Source organism: Poecilia reticulata, chromosome 14, assembly GCF_904066995.2.
Source record: "Poecilia reticulata chromosome 14, P_reticulata-male-v2, whole genome shotgun sequence".
Taxonomy (NCBI): domain Eukaryota; kingdom Metazoa; phylum Chordata; class Actinopteri; order Cyprinodontiformes; family Poeciliidae; genus Poecilia; species Poecilia reticulata.
In genome coordinates this window covers 28,951,804-28,963,943 of record NC_088843.1, presented here as the reverse complement: position 1 = coordinate 28,963,943, position 12,140 = coordinate 28,951,804, and the positions used below count along the sequence as shown (strand labels likewise).

General features: G+C 38.4%; 1 protein-coding gene across 2 annotated transcripts; it reads left to right on the top strand.

Moving 5' to 3' along the window:
• Nucleotides 1-935: 935 nt before the first annotated feature.
• zw10 (zw10 kinetochore protein) lies at nt 936-11,932 on the top strand. 2 transcript variants are annotated; one of them, XM_081615750.1, is made up of 16 exons: nt 936-1,145; nt 1,687-1,821; nt 1,895-1,996; nt 2,078-2,155; nt 2,903-3,062; nt 3,224-3,376; nt 3,867-4,064; nt 4,155-4,291; nt 4,369-4,551; nt 5,511-5,734; nt 5,818-5,889; nt 5,971-6,140; nt 7,062-7,192; nt 7,485-7,664; nt 10,370-10,572; nt 11,361-11,932. In XM_081615750.1, exons 1-16 carry the CDS (start codon nt 1,041-1,043, stop codon nt 11,479-11,481), a joined length of 2,352 nt encoding a protein of 783 aa, XP_081471876.1. In that variant the 5' UTR covers nt 936-1,040; the 3' UTR covers nt 11,482-11,932. The 2 variants fall into 2 exon arrangements, with proteins under 2 accessions (XP_081471876.1, XP_008426900.2); XM_008428678.3 differs by having other exon boundaries at nt 937-1,145; nt 7,485-7,616.
• The last annotated feature ends 208 nt before the right edge of the window (nt 11,933-12,140 follow it).

Here is a 12,140-nt window from a genome sequence, read left to right as displayed (position 1 = left end):
GATGATGATGATGATGATGATGCATTACAAAGAAGAAGAAGATTTTGAACAAAACATTTATTAACAATGATAAAGTACACAATTAAAAGTACAATTAAACAAAAATATCACATCAGGACAAGCTTAAAACTGAATTAAATAAGATGCTTCTTAAATTCTCCCCGAGTTGATATATTGCACAAAATCGCAATGAAGCCCCATAGCTGCAGAAAATCCTCCCTATGCCCAGCCCAAGAACAATATTAGGAAGAACACTGACCACTATAGCGACTGCCAAGCATGATGGTGGCCACTGCACCACTGGTCCTGCTGCAGTGGAAAAACTGAATAGAACAAGAACCAAACTTCCAAATCTTTTACATCTAATCCTCAAATCAACAACTACCAAGTTGAAATTTGAAAATGGTTGTTCCAACAAAATCACAATAACAATGCTGGATTTTCTAGAACAATGTTATGATGGGACCAGTCCTTTATGTTGGAGGCACACAAAAACAAATATAACAAATACAAACAACAACTAAACAGGACAATATTTAAATTAATTCCTTAAACAAGTTAGCCAAAGAGCCACTTGCAGCTCTGGACCTTAAGGTTCAGACTTGGTTTTGGAACCAAACCGACATAGACTTCTGAAATGGCATCAGCATCAAACTAATGAAAATGTACGGCTATAAAAATGTTACTGTGTCTACATGAACTTGTATAATTTGGCCCTCACATGAATTAGGATTTACAAAAAATTTATATTTACACACCCAACTCTTCTTTTAAAAGACAGTTATTGTTGGTTGTATAATCATTTAATCTTTGACAAAGAACAGTTCAAAGGCATTACAAAAAAAACAAAACAATTTTAATGACATTTATGCCAATGATGAGCGTATCTACATACTTTGTCCAATAGGGGGCAGTAGTTCACCCCCAATCTCCACCACAGAAGAAGTAGTGGAGGCGGGTTGTACTTAGCGCGGGTGGACTGTTACAGTTCTGCTGATGTGTCGTCTTGTTGCTCAAACATTATAACATTACTCTGCAGAATGGCTTCGTTTGTTACCGAGGTGCTCGCCAGCTCCGGGAAGCTGGAGAAAGAGGACCTGGCCAGCAAAATAAGCAGAATGTCCCGGAAGGTGGAAGATACCAAGGTAGTTTTCTATGACTAGCTTTAGCAGCTGCTAACATTAATGTGAAATAAAGTTTGAACTGTGATTAGCTGTGAACACCTGGCTGTTAGCTGAGCTCCGTTGGGAGATTTAAAGTAACAATCTCAGAAAGTAGTCATCGCGTTATTTAACATAATTCAGTACATCGGCAGGACTGCCATGATGTTATAAAAGGTAAAAAACCAGTTTGGGTGTCATTGAATGCGACTTTCACAGCCTTGCTGCAAAAAAATGTAGCACTTCACACTATTTCATTAGTTTTACTATATTTTTACATTTAAACAAATCCATTTCTGAAAATTTAATGCAAGTATTTGCTGAAGAGGCAATTGAGGTTTTACAGATGCCTTAATCATATAAACTACCGAAGTTTGTCTTTCTTCCTGAAAGACCAGATTTGTAGAGTGAATGACAACGACCTTCACCGACATGGATGGAGGCTTCATTCAACTTTGTATTTCTGTTTTAAGACTGCTGATGCACTAAAGTCCTGTTGATCAAATTTCTCTGTGCTCTTCTGCAGGAGGAAGTGTGCGACATGATAAACAAAAAGTACAGTGAATTTCTCCCAAACCTTCAAGCATCAGAGGACCTGATGCAGCAGGTTGATATGGTCTCTAAAGAAATGGAAACACTTAAAAACTGCATTGAATTTGAGGTATAGTTTAAATTTAGTTCAAATGACTATTTGCAGCATTGCGACTATTATGCTTTTTCTTGTGTGGATTTAGGTGCAGCAGAACATCCATGTGGCAGTGAATGAATACATTAAGCTGAAGCAGCAGCTGGAGAAGAACACTCTGATCATAAAAATGCTTGAACATTTAAAAGAGGTACATGGTATTTGTTGAGATTTTCTGCTGGATGTTTCAGTCTTTGATTCATTTTACTAATATTATTATTTTGTGATTCAGTTTCACAGTGCGATGGAAGACTTTAACAAAACACTACAGGAGAAAAAGTATGTTGATGCTGCCACCCATCTGGAAAAAGTAGGATCTGCTTTCCTTACATACTGAATTAGATTAAATGTTTAGATGGTGATACAATTGCTCAACCTGTAGGCATGATTTGTTAGCAGGATTATGAAAAATAAAAGCTTCTATAATCCAGCTGCAAAATATTTGATAAAATTAGCAGATTTTTTTTCTTTCTTCTTTACATTTTTCTAAATAAAAAATAAATTAAAGCTGTTCCAGACTCTCCCATCTTCTACAAAATACAAATTCCAAAGTTTTCACATTCAGCTCTTCGTTTCATTATTAAATTACATTGAAAGGACATCCCTTATTTCTGCTTGCCACACCACTACTTTGGTTTTTGAATTCCTGGTTGATAATCTGACGGCTAAGTGCAAGTTGATTAAAGTCACACAGTGTTTGCTGGGTTTTTCTGTTCTGTGTTGTGCACAGACTGTATGAAGCCATATTTCTCTTTGTTTGTGTGTGTGTTAACTTTTCAGGCAATAAATGGCTAACTTTAAAAGCTTAATTGCAAATTATATAAAATTTTTAAGCTTTTGATAATATTTAATATCTCATTGCTTCATTGAAAAAAAAAATCAATGTCAGAGATACTTCAGCTTTCTTATTACAACTAACATCATTAATTAAAATGAATTCCCAAAAGGAAAAGATGTAAAAACCTTTTTATGTGAATATTAACATTACAGTTGCCAATCATAATTTTTTTTTTAACTACATAAGACATTCATGTATATGGATCATCGACCTGTACAGGCAAGAAAAAACGTGGATTCACTGAAGGATTGGAAAACATCCCAGGTGCCTCTGCTTAGTTCCCTGACCTCTGAGCTGACCGTGCAGAGAGAGAATTTAATTTACCATCTGGGAGACGAGTGGAAGCGCCTCGTCATCTGGAGAGTACCGTCCACAAAGGGTGAGACATTCTAGTTAGAGGTGGTCTAGTGGAAAAGAGCTAAGAAATGCTCTCTGTTTAAATATTTCCAATATTTACCCAAACTGTTGTGTACAGTTTCGAATATACCTGTTTGACTATCTGTGTAGCAGTAGTAGTGATGGTTGAAAGTTTTTCTTTAGAATCTGCAGGTCCGAAGACCTTCCATAAGGTAGAGCTGGTGCTGAGTGAAGCCTGCAGTAAAGATGTTGAGCAGAAGCCAACCCCCCTGCTGTGCTCCGTCCTGCAAGCTCTAGCGATCCAAGGAGATCTTCAGAACAAGATCAAACTCTTCAGTAAGAACAAGCAACGTTTTAGAGTTCTATGTATGTTTGCACAAGTTTGGATAAGCTTGGAAAAAGGAGATGGAATGTAAAAATGCAACTCAATACAGGGAATTCATGTATTCCCTGATCATCCGGTCTGGACATATACGTTTAAACCAGCTATGTCCAAAGTGTGTCCCTGGAGCCACTTGTGAAATTTGAAATTGTTTTCTTCAACCTTTGACCACCAGCCAAGAGTGGGAATGGACAACAAAATATGATGCTACTTGTCTAAACATGTACATCTATCTGTTTGCATTTTTCCGTCTTATTTTCTCCATACATCCTGTTATTCTTCCATCTGTCTATCCTTCTTTCTGTTTTGACTTTAGTTATTTTTCAATAAAGTAGTTGCTCGACAGCTGCAAATGTTCAAGTTTGGAACTTTGACTAGAAGCTGTGCTGATGAAATCTATTTATTTTGTCATATTCAAGCTCATTTGTCTTTCTTTCTTTTCAGGTCAGGTGCTGTTGAAGAACATGCTGAAGCCGCTGGTTATGTACGCATCCCTTGAGCTTATTGTATCCGAGCAACATGGTGAGGGAACCATTTTGGGTCTGGAGTGTTTAGAGGAGGAGAACAAGGAGCGATCCACTCCTTCTCAAGTCTACAAGAAACTACTGCTCTTGTTAAAGACCCTACACACACACCTGCTGGGTAGAAAAAAGCATATAATGGCATTTTATTTTTTATCTTGAGATAGTCTTAGGCTAAAATCAAATTGCTGTTTGTTTTTTTCCCCCAAAGATGTTTCCATTGGAGATAAAAAGCTCTCTGCTATCCTTGGAGAGTTGATTTGGGAGGAAATGTCAAAGTGCATCATCCATGACTGTCTTGTGTACTCTATACCCACCAACAGCAGCGAGCTTGAAAGATACAACATTGTACGTACCCAAAACACTTCAACTCTGGCTCTTTATTGAATCATGCTTTTGACTGAATCACATTTTCTGTGTTCAAGGTGATTAAAGAGACGGAGGCATTCGAGGAGGCTCTGAAGAATGTGGAGTATCTGCAGGTAGATTCCACAGATCTGCTCAAATACGCCAGAGATGTCAACTGTCACTTTGCCAGCAAGAAGTGCAGGGATGTCATCGTAGCGGCGCGCAAGCTCATGACCTCCAAGATGCACAACACAGTTAAAGTATGTATCCATCAACAGTCAAGCTCAGGTCTGCACAGGGAAACAGAGGGTTACAATGTATGAATATAGTGCTATAGATACTAAAGACTCAATTATAAGAGTTGATCATAATCTGCTGCTAAGGAACTCTTATTCCTTGATTATGGAATAAGAGTTAATAACTCTTAAGAGTTAAGAGCTAAACTCTTAATTATGGGAAAATTCACTTTATCAGATTTTAAACCAATTTAGTAATCAATTGTTTACTAACTGCACTAAACGGACTCAAAGAGAAGCAATATGCTCAAAAAAACCAACGCATTCAGAGCAGCAATTAAGCCTAAACTGTACAAAGAAATGTATACATTTAGAATTTAAGATGAAAACACCTTTCTTTCTTTGTATGTAAATATTTTTCACCAAAAACTCCTCAAGTGGCAGTTTTAGCTTCATCTGGTTTAAAATCACTAAGGGAATGTTGCGTTGCACATAAGGCAAAAAAAAAAGTTTGTTTTCTTAGCTCAAATGAAATTGAATTGTTTATTTTCATCTTTTAAGATATTCCTAATATTGAATAAAAATATTTTAGGTTTTATGGACATTTTGTAGAATCTGTCAATTATTTTATTTGATTAATCATCAGAATAATCAATTCCTAAAGTAATCATTCGTTGCAGCCCTAATTCTCATACTTAAGTTATTTTTAATGATTAGTTATTTTTTATGTACCATTTGTTGTGCATGGTTCTAAGTTTACAAGTACAGATGATTAATAAGACAATAACAACAAGAGGGAAAAAATGTTAAGAAAACATTAAAAGTGAATTGAGCAATGTGGCACAGTTGCACTTGGACTAGAATTGAATCTTGATTTAAAAATATGTTGGAATCTTTCAGCAGCATCCTCACATTGTGTCCCCCCTGTGAAGTTCCTGCAGTCTGTTTCTCTCTGTAGCTTCGATTCTTTTCTCCTCCATTAGATCAGCCCTGAGTCGAAACTGCGGCTGCCCAAACTGCCTCCTCCCGGTTCAGAGGTGAAAGTGAAGCAGGAGGTGGTGAAGGAAGAGGTGTCGATGGAGAACTCCAAGCAGTTGTCTGCCTGCAGTCTACGCCTGCCAGCCTGTCGCATCAGCGAGTCTGTGCAACAGCTGATGGAGCTGGCGGTCAACACGCTGTGTGAAGCTGTAGGAAGCTCCACTCAGTGGTAAGTTTCAGAGACTTTTACTGTTTAATGCAGCCGGCCTCCTCCTGGGAGAAAAACACAGCTAATATGTCTCTGTTTTTCAGCTCCTTGCAGCTCTTCTTCACTGTTAGAAACATTTTTCAGCTTTTCTATGATGTTGTGCCGACGTACCACAAGTAAGAACGCTTCCAGCCCAGGTCGCATAAATCACATACTGTATTTGGAGAGATGATCGTTTGTAATTTTAATCTTTTTAGGGAGAACCTACTCAAGTTTCCCCACCTTGCTGCTGTCCAGCACAACAACTGCATGTACTTGGCGCACCACCTGCTCACACTGGGGCACCATTTTCGAGCCCACCTGCCGCAGCCCCTCAGCGAGGGCGTCGCCACTTTCGTTGACATGGTGCCTGGATTCAGGAAACTGGGTGAGCCAGCAGTTAAGAAAAGTATAGACATTAGAGGTGTGCCGGTCAATTGGCCACGATCATAATTGGTTGATTTCTTTGAAAAAGGAGGTAAAGCAACGCGCAGCTACCAACACTCACTTGGAAGAGCATGATGGTCTATTATGTCTAAACAAATAACACAAAAAATTATTCAAGTCTTGAAGCTGGCGGTGTAAGATGCTGGTTCTGCTCTCGCTCTTGGACCGCTGCTACGCTTTACTGGTAGTAATATTTCACAGACATAGAGCCGCTCACCCTCTACCAGACTGAACGTCTGCTTAAAGCTGCAGTATGTGAATTAAAGAAAAAGATTTTAAATATTTATTAAAATATGTCTATTATGTCTAAATTAGGTGAATTTATTGCCAGATAATTTTTCCATTTTGCAAGACAATATAGTATCATTTATGCCTAAAGTGAAAAATGAACAGCCATTCCAGATGTTCGGCAAAGATCGGCCTCATGGAGGATCAGTATCGGAATCGGCAGCAAAAATCCTGATCGGAACATCCCTAGTCTTACATTTAATTCATATTGGTCTTAAAGTTTAGAATGAGTTGGTGTTTAATGCTTGTCAAGAAGAGGGCTACAACAATCTGAGGTAAAAATGCAACTGTAAATGCATAGATTTTTTTTTTCTTCGCTAAAATCAACTAAACATGCAATATTTTCATGAAATGAGCAGAGTGATTGATGGAGATGAGATCTCGAATAAAATCGAACCAAAAAATTTAAACGGTTGAACACAAACGTCTCATCAGAAGATGGGCAGTTTTCTAACTTTCTAGAAAACAAGAAACAAATCTTGACATTAAAAATTTCCTGAAAGTTTATTTGTATATTTGTGGGGCCACACACATTTAGATCTGCACAAGCTTCCGGCTGTCCTCTGTTTCTTAGGTGCTCAGTGCTTTTTGGCCCAGCTGAACGTCCAGAGAGCTGAACTCCTTGAGAGACTGGCCACGGCTCACAACTTCAGCAACCTGGACGATGAGGACAACTACACTGCAACCAGCAAAGCAGTAAGACAGGTGAGAGAGGGAGACCTGTAACGGTTCAGAGCGTCTAGTGAGGTTTCATCGTTTCATTTTGCAGTAGGTTTATGTGGGGATGTGACCATGTAAACAAGACATTGTCTTGGCTTACTGTCGGTGTCCGTCGAAATCGTACAGGAACAGTTTTATATATTTATATGTTAAGAAAAAACTTCAAGCTCTTGTACACAATAAATGTGTCTCTGATAAGTGAAAAATGCAACTTTATAATTTTTTTTCATTCATACATGGTTTCTCACTAATTGCTGATGTATTTGTGTGTGTGCAGGTGATTCATCAGCTGAAGCAGCTGGGAACTGTGTGGCAGGACGTGCTTCCTGTCAGCATCTATTGTAAAACCATGGGCAACCTGCTCAACACAGCCATCACAGAAATTATTGCTAAAGTCATGATGCTTGAGGTTTGTTTTTGTTTTGTTTTTTGGCAGTTGACATGTGATGTACTAAAGGTGGGTTAAAAGTTCATTTAAATTACTGTATGTTGTTCTTAATTCACGGTGAACCAAATATTCCTAAGATTAGAGGACTTATGTCTCAGCACGATCTAGAGAAACTCATCCATGTGTTTATCTTTAGCTGCATTGATTACTGCAACAGCGTCTTCACAGGTCTGACTAATAAATCAGTCCTCCAGCTGCAGCTGATTCAGATGCTGCTGCTGCTGTTCTCACTAAAACCAGGAAGATAGAGACATAACACCAGTTTTAAAGTCCCTACACTGGCTCCCTGTAGCTCAGAGAATAGACTTTAAAATACTGTTGTTAGTTTCACTAGCGGAAACAAGTCAGCGTCGGGCCGGGGGGCGGGGCCAATGACCGGGGCCAATGACCGGGCCCCTCACGTGTATCACCTGCGCTGCTGGAAACTGTTGAGCGGGGGAGGGGTTGGGCTGTGTTTGTCGTTTGATTTTTACCCAGGAAGCACATTGGCTAAACCGCGTGTGAAACAGTCACTGGGACTGACTGCTATATATTCCATTGAGGGACAATAACTTTAACATTACATACACCTTTCTGAACAGGCGAGGGCGCACTTTCTCCATCTATAATCAGACATTAAAGCGACTTCAAACCATTCCTCCTTCCCTGGCACCTCCAGACCTGGGCCCCCATGGGCACCCACCTGGGCCTGGGCCAGGGGGCAGCCGTCCCCCCAGCCCCCCCAAAGCTCCGCACCTGGTTAGTTTATAAATCACTGAATGGTTTAGCACCACAATACATTAAAGATCTGCTGCTGTAGTATCAACCTTCAGGTTCTGGTTCTGGTCTTCTCTGCATCCCCAGAACCAGAACCAAATGAGGAGAAGCAGCATTCAGCTTCTATGCACCACAAATCTGGAACAAACTTCCAGAAAACTATAAAACAGCTGAAACACTGGGTGCCTTTAAATCTTGACTAAAAACCCACCTGTTTAGAGTTATATTTGAAATGTAATCAATTACGAATTTTATGATGGCATTTGACTTAATGGAATGTTTTGATTGTTGCATGACTTTGTGTTTTTGTTTATGTAAAGCACTTTGAAATGCCTTGCTGCTGAAATGTGCTATACAAATACATTTTGATTGATTGATAGTCAGCTTCAGAACAAAAGGATTTGTTGAATTTTAAGGAGGCAAGATTCCTTTTCATAAAATATATAAAATAAACGGAGTTAAATAAATAGCTTATTAAAATGCTTACAATTTTCTTCCTAAGCTTGTACTTGGTTTATTACATTTTCCTATGTAATTTACTTTAAAGCAAGAAAAAGAAGAAACCTTTAAGTAAAAGTTTACTGTGGTTTCTATATTATAATAGCCTTCTGCGCAGTCTTTATTGTAATATGTTTTTATTACAATTTTTAGTAGAGGTGTGCCGATCGATCGGTCACCGATCATAATCGGTGATCGGCGATCATTGGCTCTTGTTGCCGATACCGATCACCTGCATCTCATTTCTCAGCCTGCCTGTGCAGCTGGTCTCCTCTTTCCTTCACTCTGCACAAAACGCGCAGCAACAAATCCTAAGCGATGTGGAACTATAACGCACTGAGTGAATGGGGAAGTTTGCGTGTTGCGGCGGAAAATTGAAGCACGTCAAAATGCATCAACACAACGAAGCTAATACGACATAAAAACAATGTTATACTTGACGGAGTTTGGCTACATCGAGGCTCACTGCAGTAAAAAAGACATATGGAGGATCAGATAGCAGGTAAAGCAGCGCACAGCTACAAACACTCACCCGGATTAGCATGACGGTCAGAAAGCTAAACAAATAACCCGCAAAATTATTTAAGTCTTGGAGCTGCGATGTAAGACGCTGGTTCTGCTCTCGCTGTTGAACCGCTGCTACGCTACAGGTAGTAATATTTCATAGACGGAGCGCCGCTTCTGCTCCACCTGGTAGTGACTCTCACACCGAACCTCTGCTTAAAGCTGCAGCATCTAACCTAAAAATACATTTTACATACGTATTAAAACTTTCGCTGTCCTAACATGAGACACATAATCTCTAAAAAAATAATCGATCTCCTCCCTGCTCTGCATAATTACTCTGCTCAGTCAGAAACAGCCACTCAAAACTAGCAGTAATCAGTTAGCCGCCATGCTAACAGGAAGTTTTCATGCAGTAACTCTGGATTGTTTATTGTAATGGATCCTGTATTTGCCTTTGAATGTTAAGTTTTATACTTGAATTTTTTTGGCAATGTTGAGAGGTTTTATTTTGGCTCTTTGCATTATTTAACCTCTTCAGAGCCTCCATATGTTATCACTCTGTTAAAGATCGTATTACTGATAGCAGCACAATTTGCACAATGCCTGTTTAGTTTAGTTTTCTTCTTGGAAAAAGTTATTAAAAACAAGTTTTTGTCTAAATTAAGGTGAATTCATGGTTCCTTTTTCCACATAATGTAACCTGTAGTGTTTATGATAAAAAATTTTTTTTTAAATTATGTGATTGGTATCAGTATCGCCAGGAAAAAACCTGATCGGCACATCTCTAGTTCCAATACAATGAGGGAAACTATTGGAAATTGTATTCCCAGTCTAGATAAGTAAGAGGACATTTTTTCCAGCCTTAATGTTCTATCCAATTGTCTTAAAGTTGTATTTATCCTTTCAACTGTCTGTCATCTAGCATATCGAACTAATTGGAGTTCTATGTGCAGGACATTTCCTCTGAGGACGGAGAGCACCTCCATACCCTGTGCCAGACCATCATTGAGGAAGGCCCGCTGGTGTTTACTCCCCTGGCTGAGGAGAACAAAAATAAGAAGTATCAGGAGGAGGTGCCGCTCTACGTGAAGAAGTGGAGCGCTTTCAAGGAGCTCGTCATCGTGCTGCGAGCCAACCTGCAAGAGATCATTGACAGGTTAGAAGCGCTAAAGTCGTGACGGTACAAAGAGAATTCATTCTGAAAGCACAAGCTGAGGCTTTGATCTTTTTTTTAACAGGTATTGATAATGTTAATATATTTAAAGAATTTATGTAAGTGAGTTCAAACATAAAAAACTTTTTTTCTAGTTAGTTGGGTTTAAAGTCATTATAAGGCTGTATAAATTGTGTAAAAATGAAATTTATTGACCCAATGTTTAGGCCTGTCACAATAACGAATATAGCTGGACAATAAATTGTCTATGAAATTATTGTGATAAATGATAGTCATTTGAGACCATTTTTAACCAACACAATAATAAAGGCATAGTGCAAGGACATCCTGTTGGAGATCAAAACCTTAATTTTTAGAGACCATCTAACTCTGGAACTGGAAAACATTTGAAATATTCAAAATAAACAAAACAACACAATAATTCAAATGGATTATGAAATATCTGTAACCAAAATTAGTTTTAAAAATGTTAATCATTCAGCTTAGACGGGGGAAACAGGCAAAAGTGACAGGTGGTGCAAACTATCTGCTTCCTACTGAGTGTCAAATGTTTGGAACATTTTTCAAAATAGCATCTTTTCAACGATATTGAAGACGAGAATCTTTCTAACGATTGTTACTCAAGCTCATTTTAATTTATCATGTGATTAATTGGTTTATTGCTTATCATTACAATCTTTCCAGTGGTGTCCCTTATGGAAAGTAAACTGACAAAAACCCTATTTCTCCTCCAATTTTGACTTTCTTCTTTCTGGGATTCTTCTCCACAGATGGACTGATGGTAAGGGTCCACTGGCTGTAGAGTTCTCCAGTTTGGAGGTGAAGAGTCTGGTCCGAGCTCTGTTTCAGAACACTGAGAGGAGAGCTGTTGCTTTAACCAAGATCAAATAGACTATTGGACAAACAACAAAAGCACCAAGCAGACTGTGTTGCACCTTTTTCCTGAGTGGAAAATCTGACCTTGCCTTTACTCATTGCTTCATGTAAAACCTTCACCTACATGAAAGATTAACAGATTGCTTAAGACAGGAGATGCTGCTGCAGGATGTTATTCCTGCACAAAACATCTGTACATTTCACTGCCTCAATTGTGAAGCTTTGGTTTTTGTTTGGTAGCTTTCATATGTTCACATGTTGAAATTTCCAGTTAATTAAAGCTCAGCTTTGTTCTCTTTTCAAGTTCTGTTCTTTTCTGTACATATGTCATTTTACAAAACTTTGTTTAAAGTTTAACATCCATGAAGTGGTAAATTTCTTGCAAATGACATGAAACTGAACTCTTCTGTAATGTATTTATTATTCCTTTAAATAAACCAAAATACTTTGCTTCTTTTTAGCTTGACCTTGTTCTCTGTTTTCCTCATAAATGAAAAACAACCCAGTTTTGAACCTTGAAAGAAAATGTTTTGTCCTGCCGACTTTCCTTAATAATGTGGTCAGACAACATTTGGGTGTAATCGAATGCTTGAAACTCATGAGTTGGTGTTGAAGAGGAATGCTGGGATTGATTATTTTATCATGCATCTATACTCTTAAATCTATTTTATATT

Coding starts and splice junctions, on each gene's coding strand:
- zw10 (XM_081615750.1), top strand. CDS start 1,041: ATGGCTTCGTTTGTTACCGAGGTGCTCGCCAGCTCCGGGAAGCTGGAG. Junction 1,997..2,077: donor TGCTTGAACATTTAAAAGAG/GTACATGGTATT, acceptor TTTGTGATTCAG/TTTCACAGTGCGATGGAAGA. Junction 7,193..7,484: donor CCAGCAAAGCAGTAAGACAG/GTGAGAGAGGGA, acceptor GTGTGTGTGCAG/GTGATTCATCAGCTGAAGCA.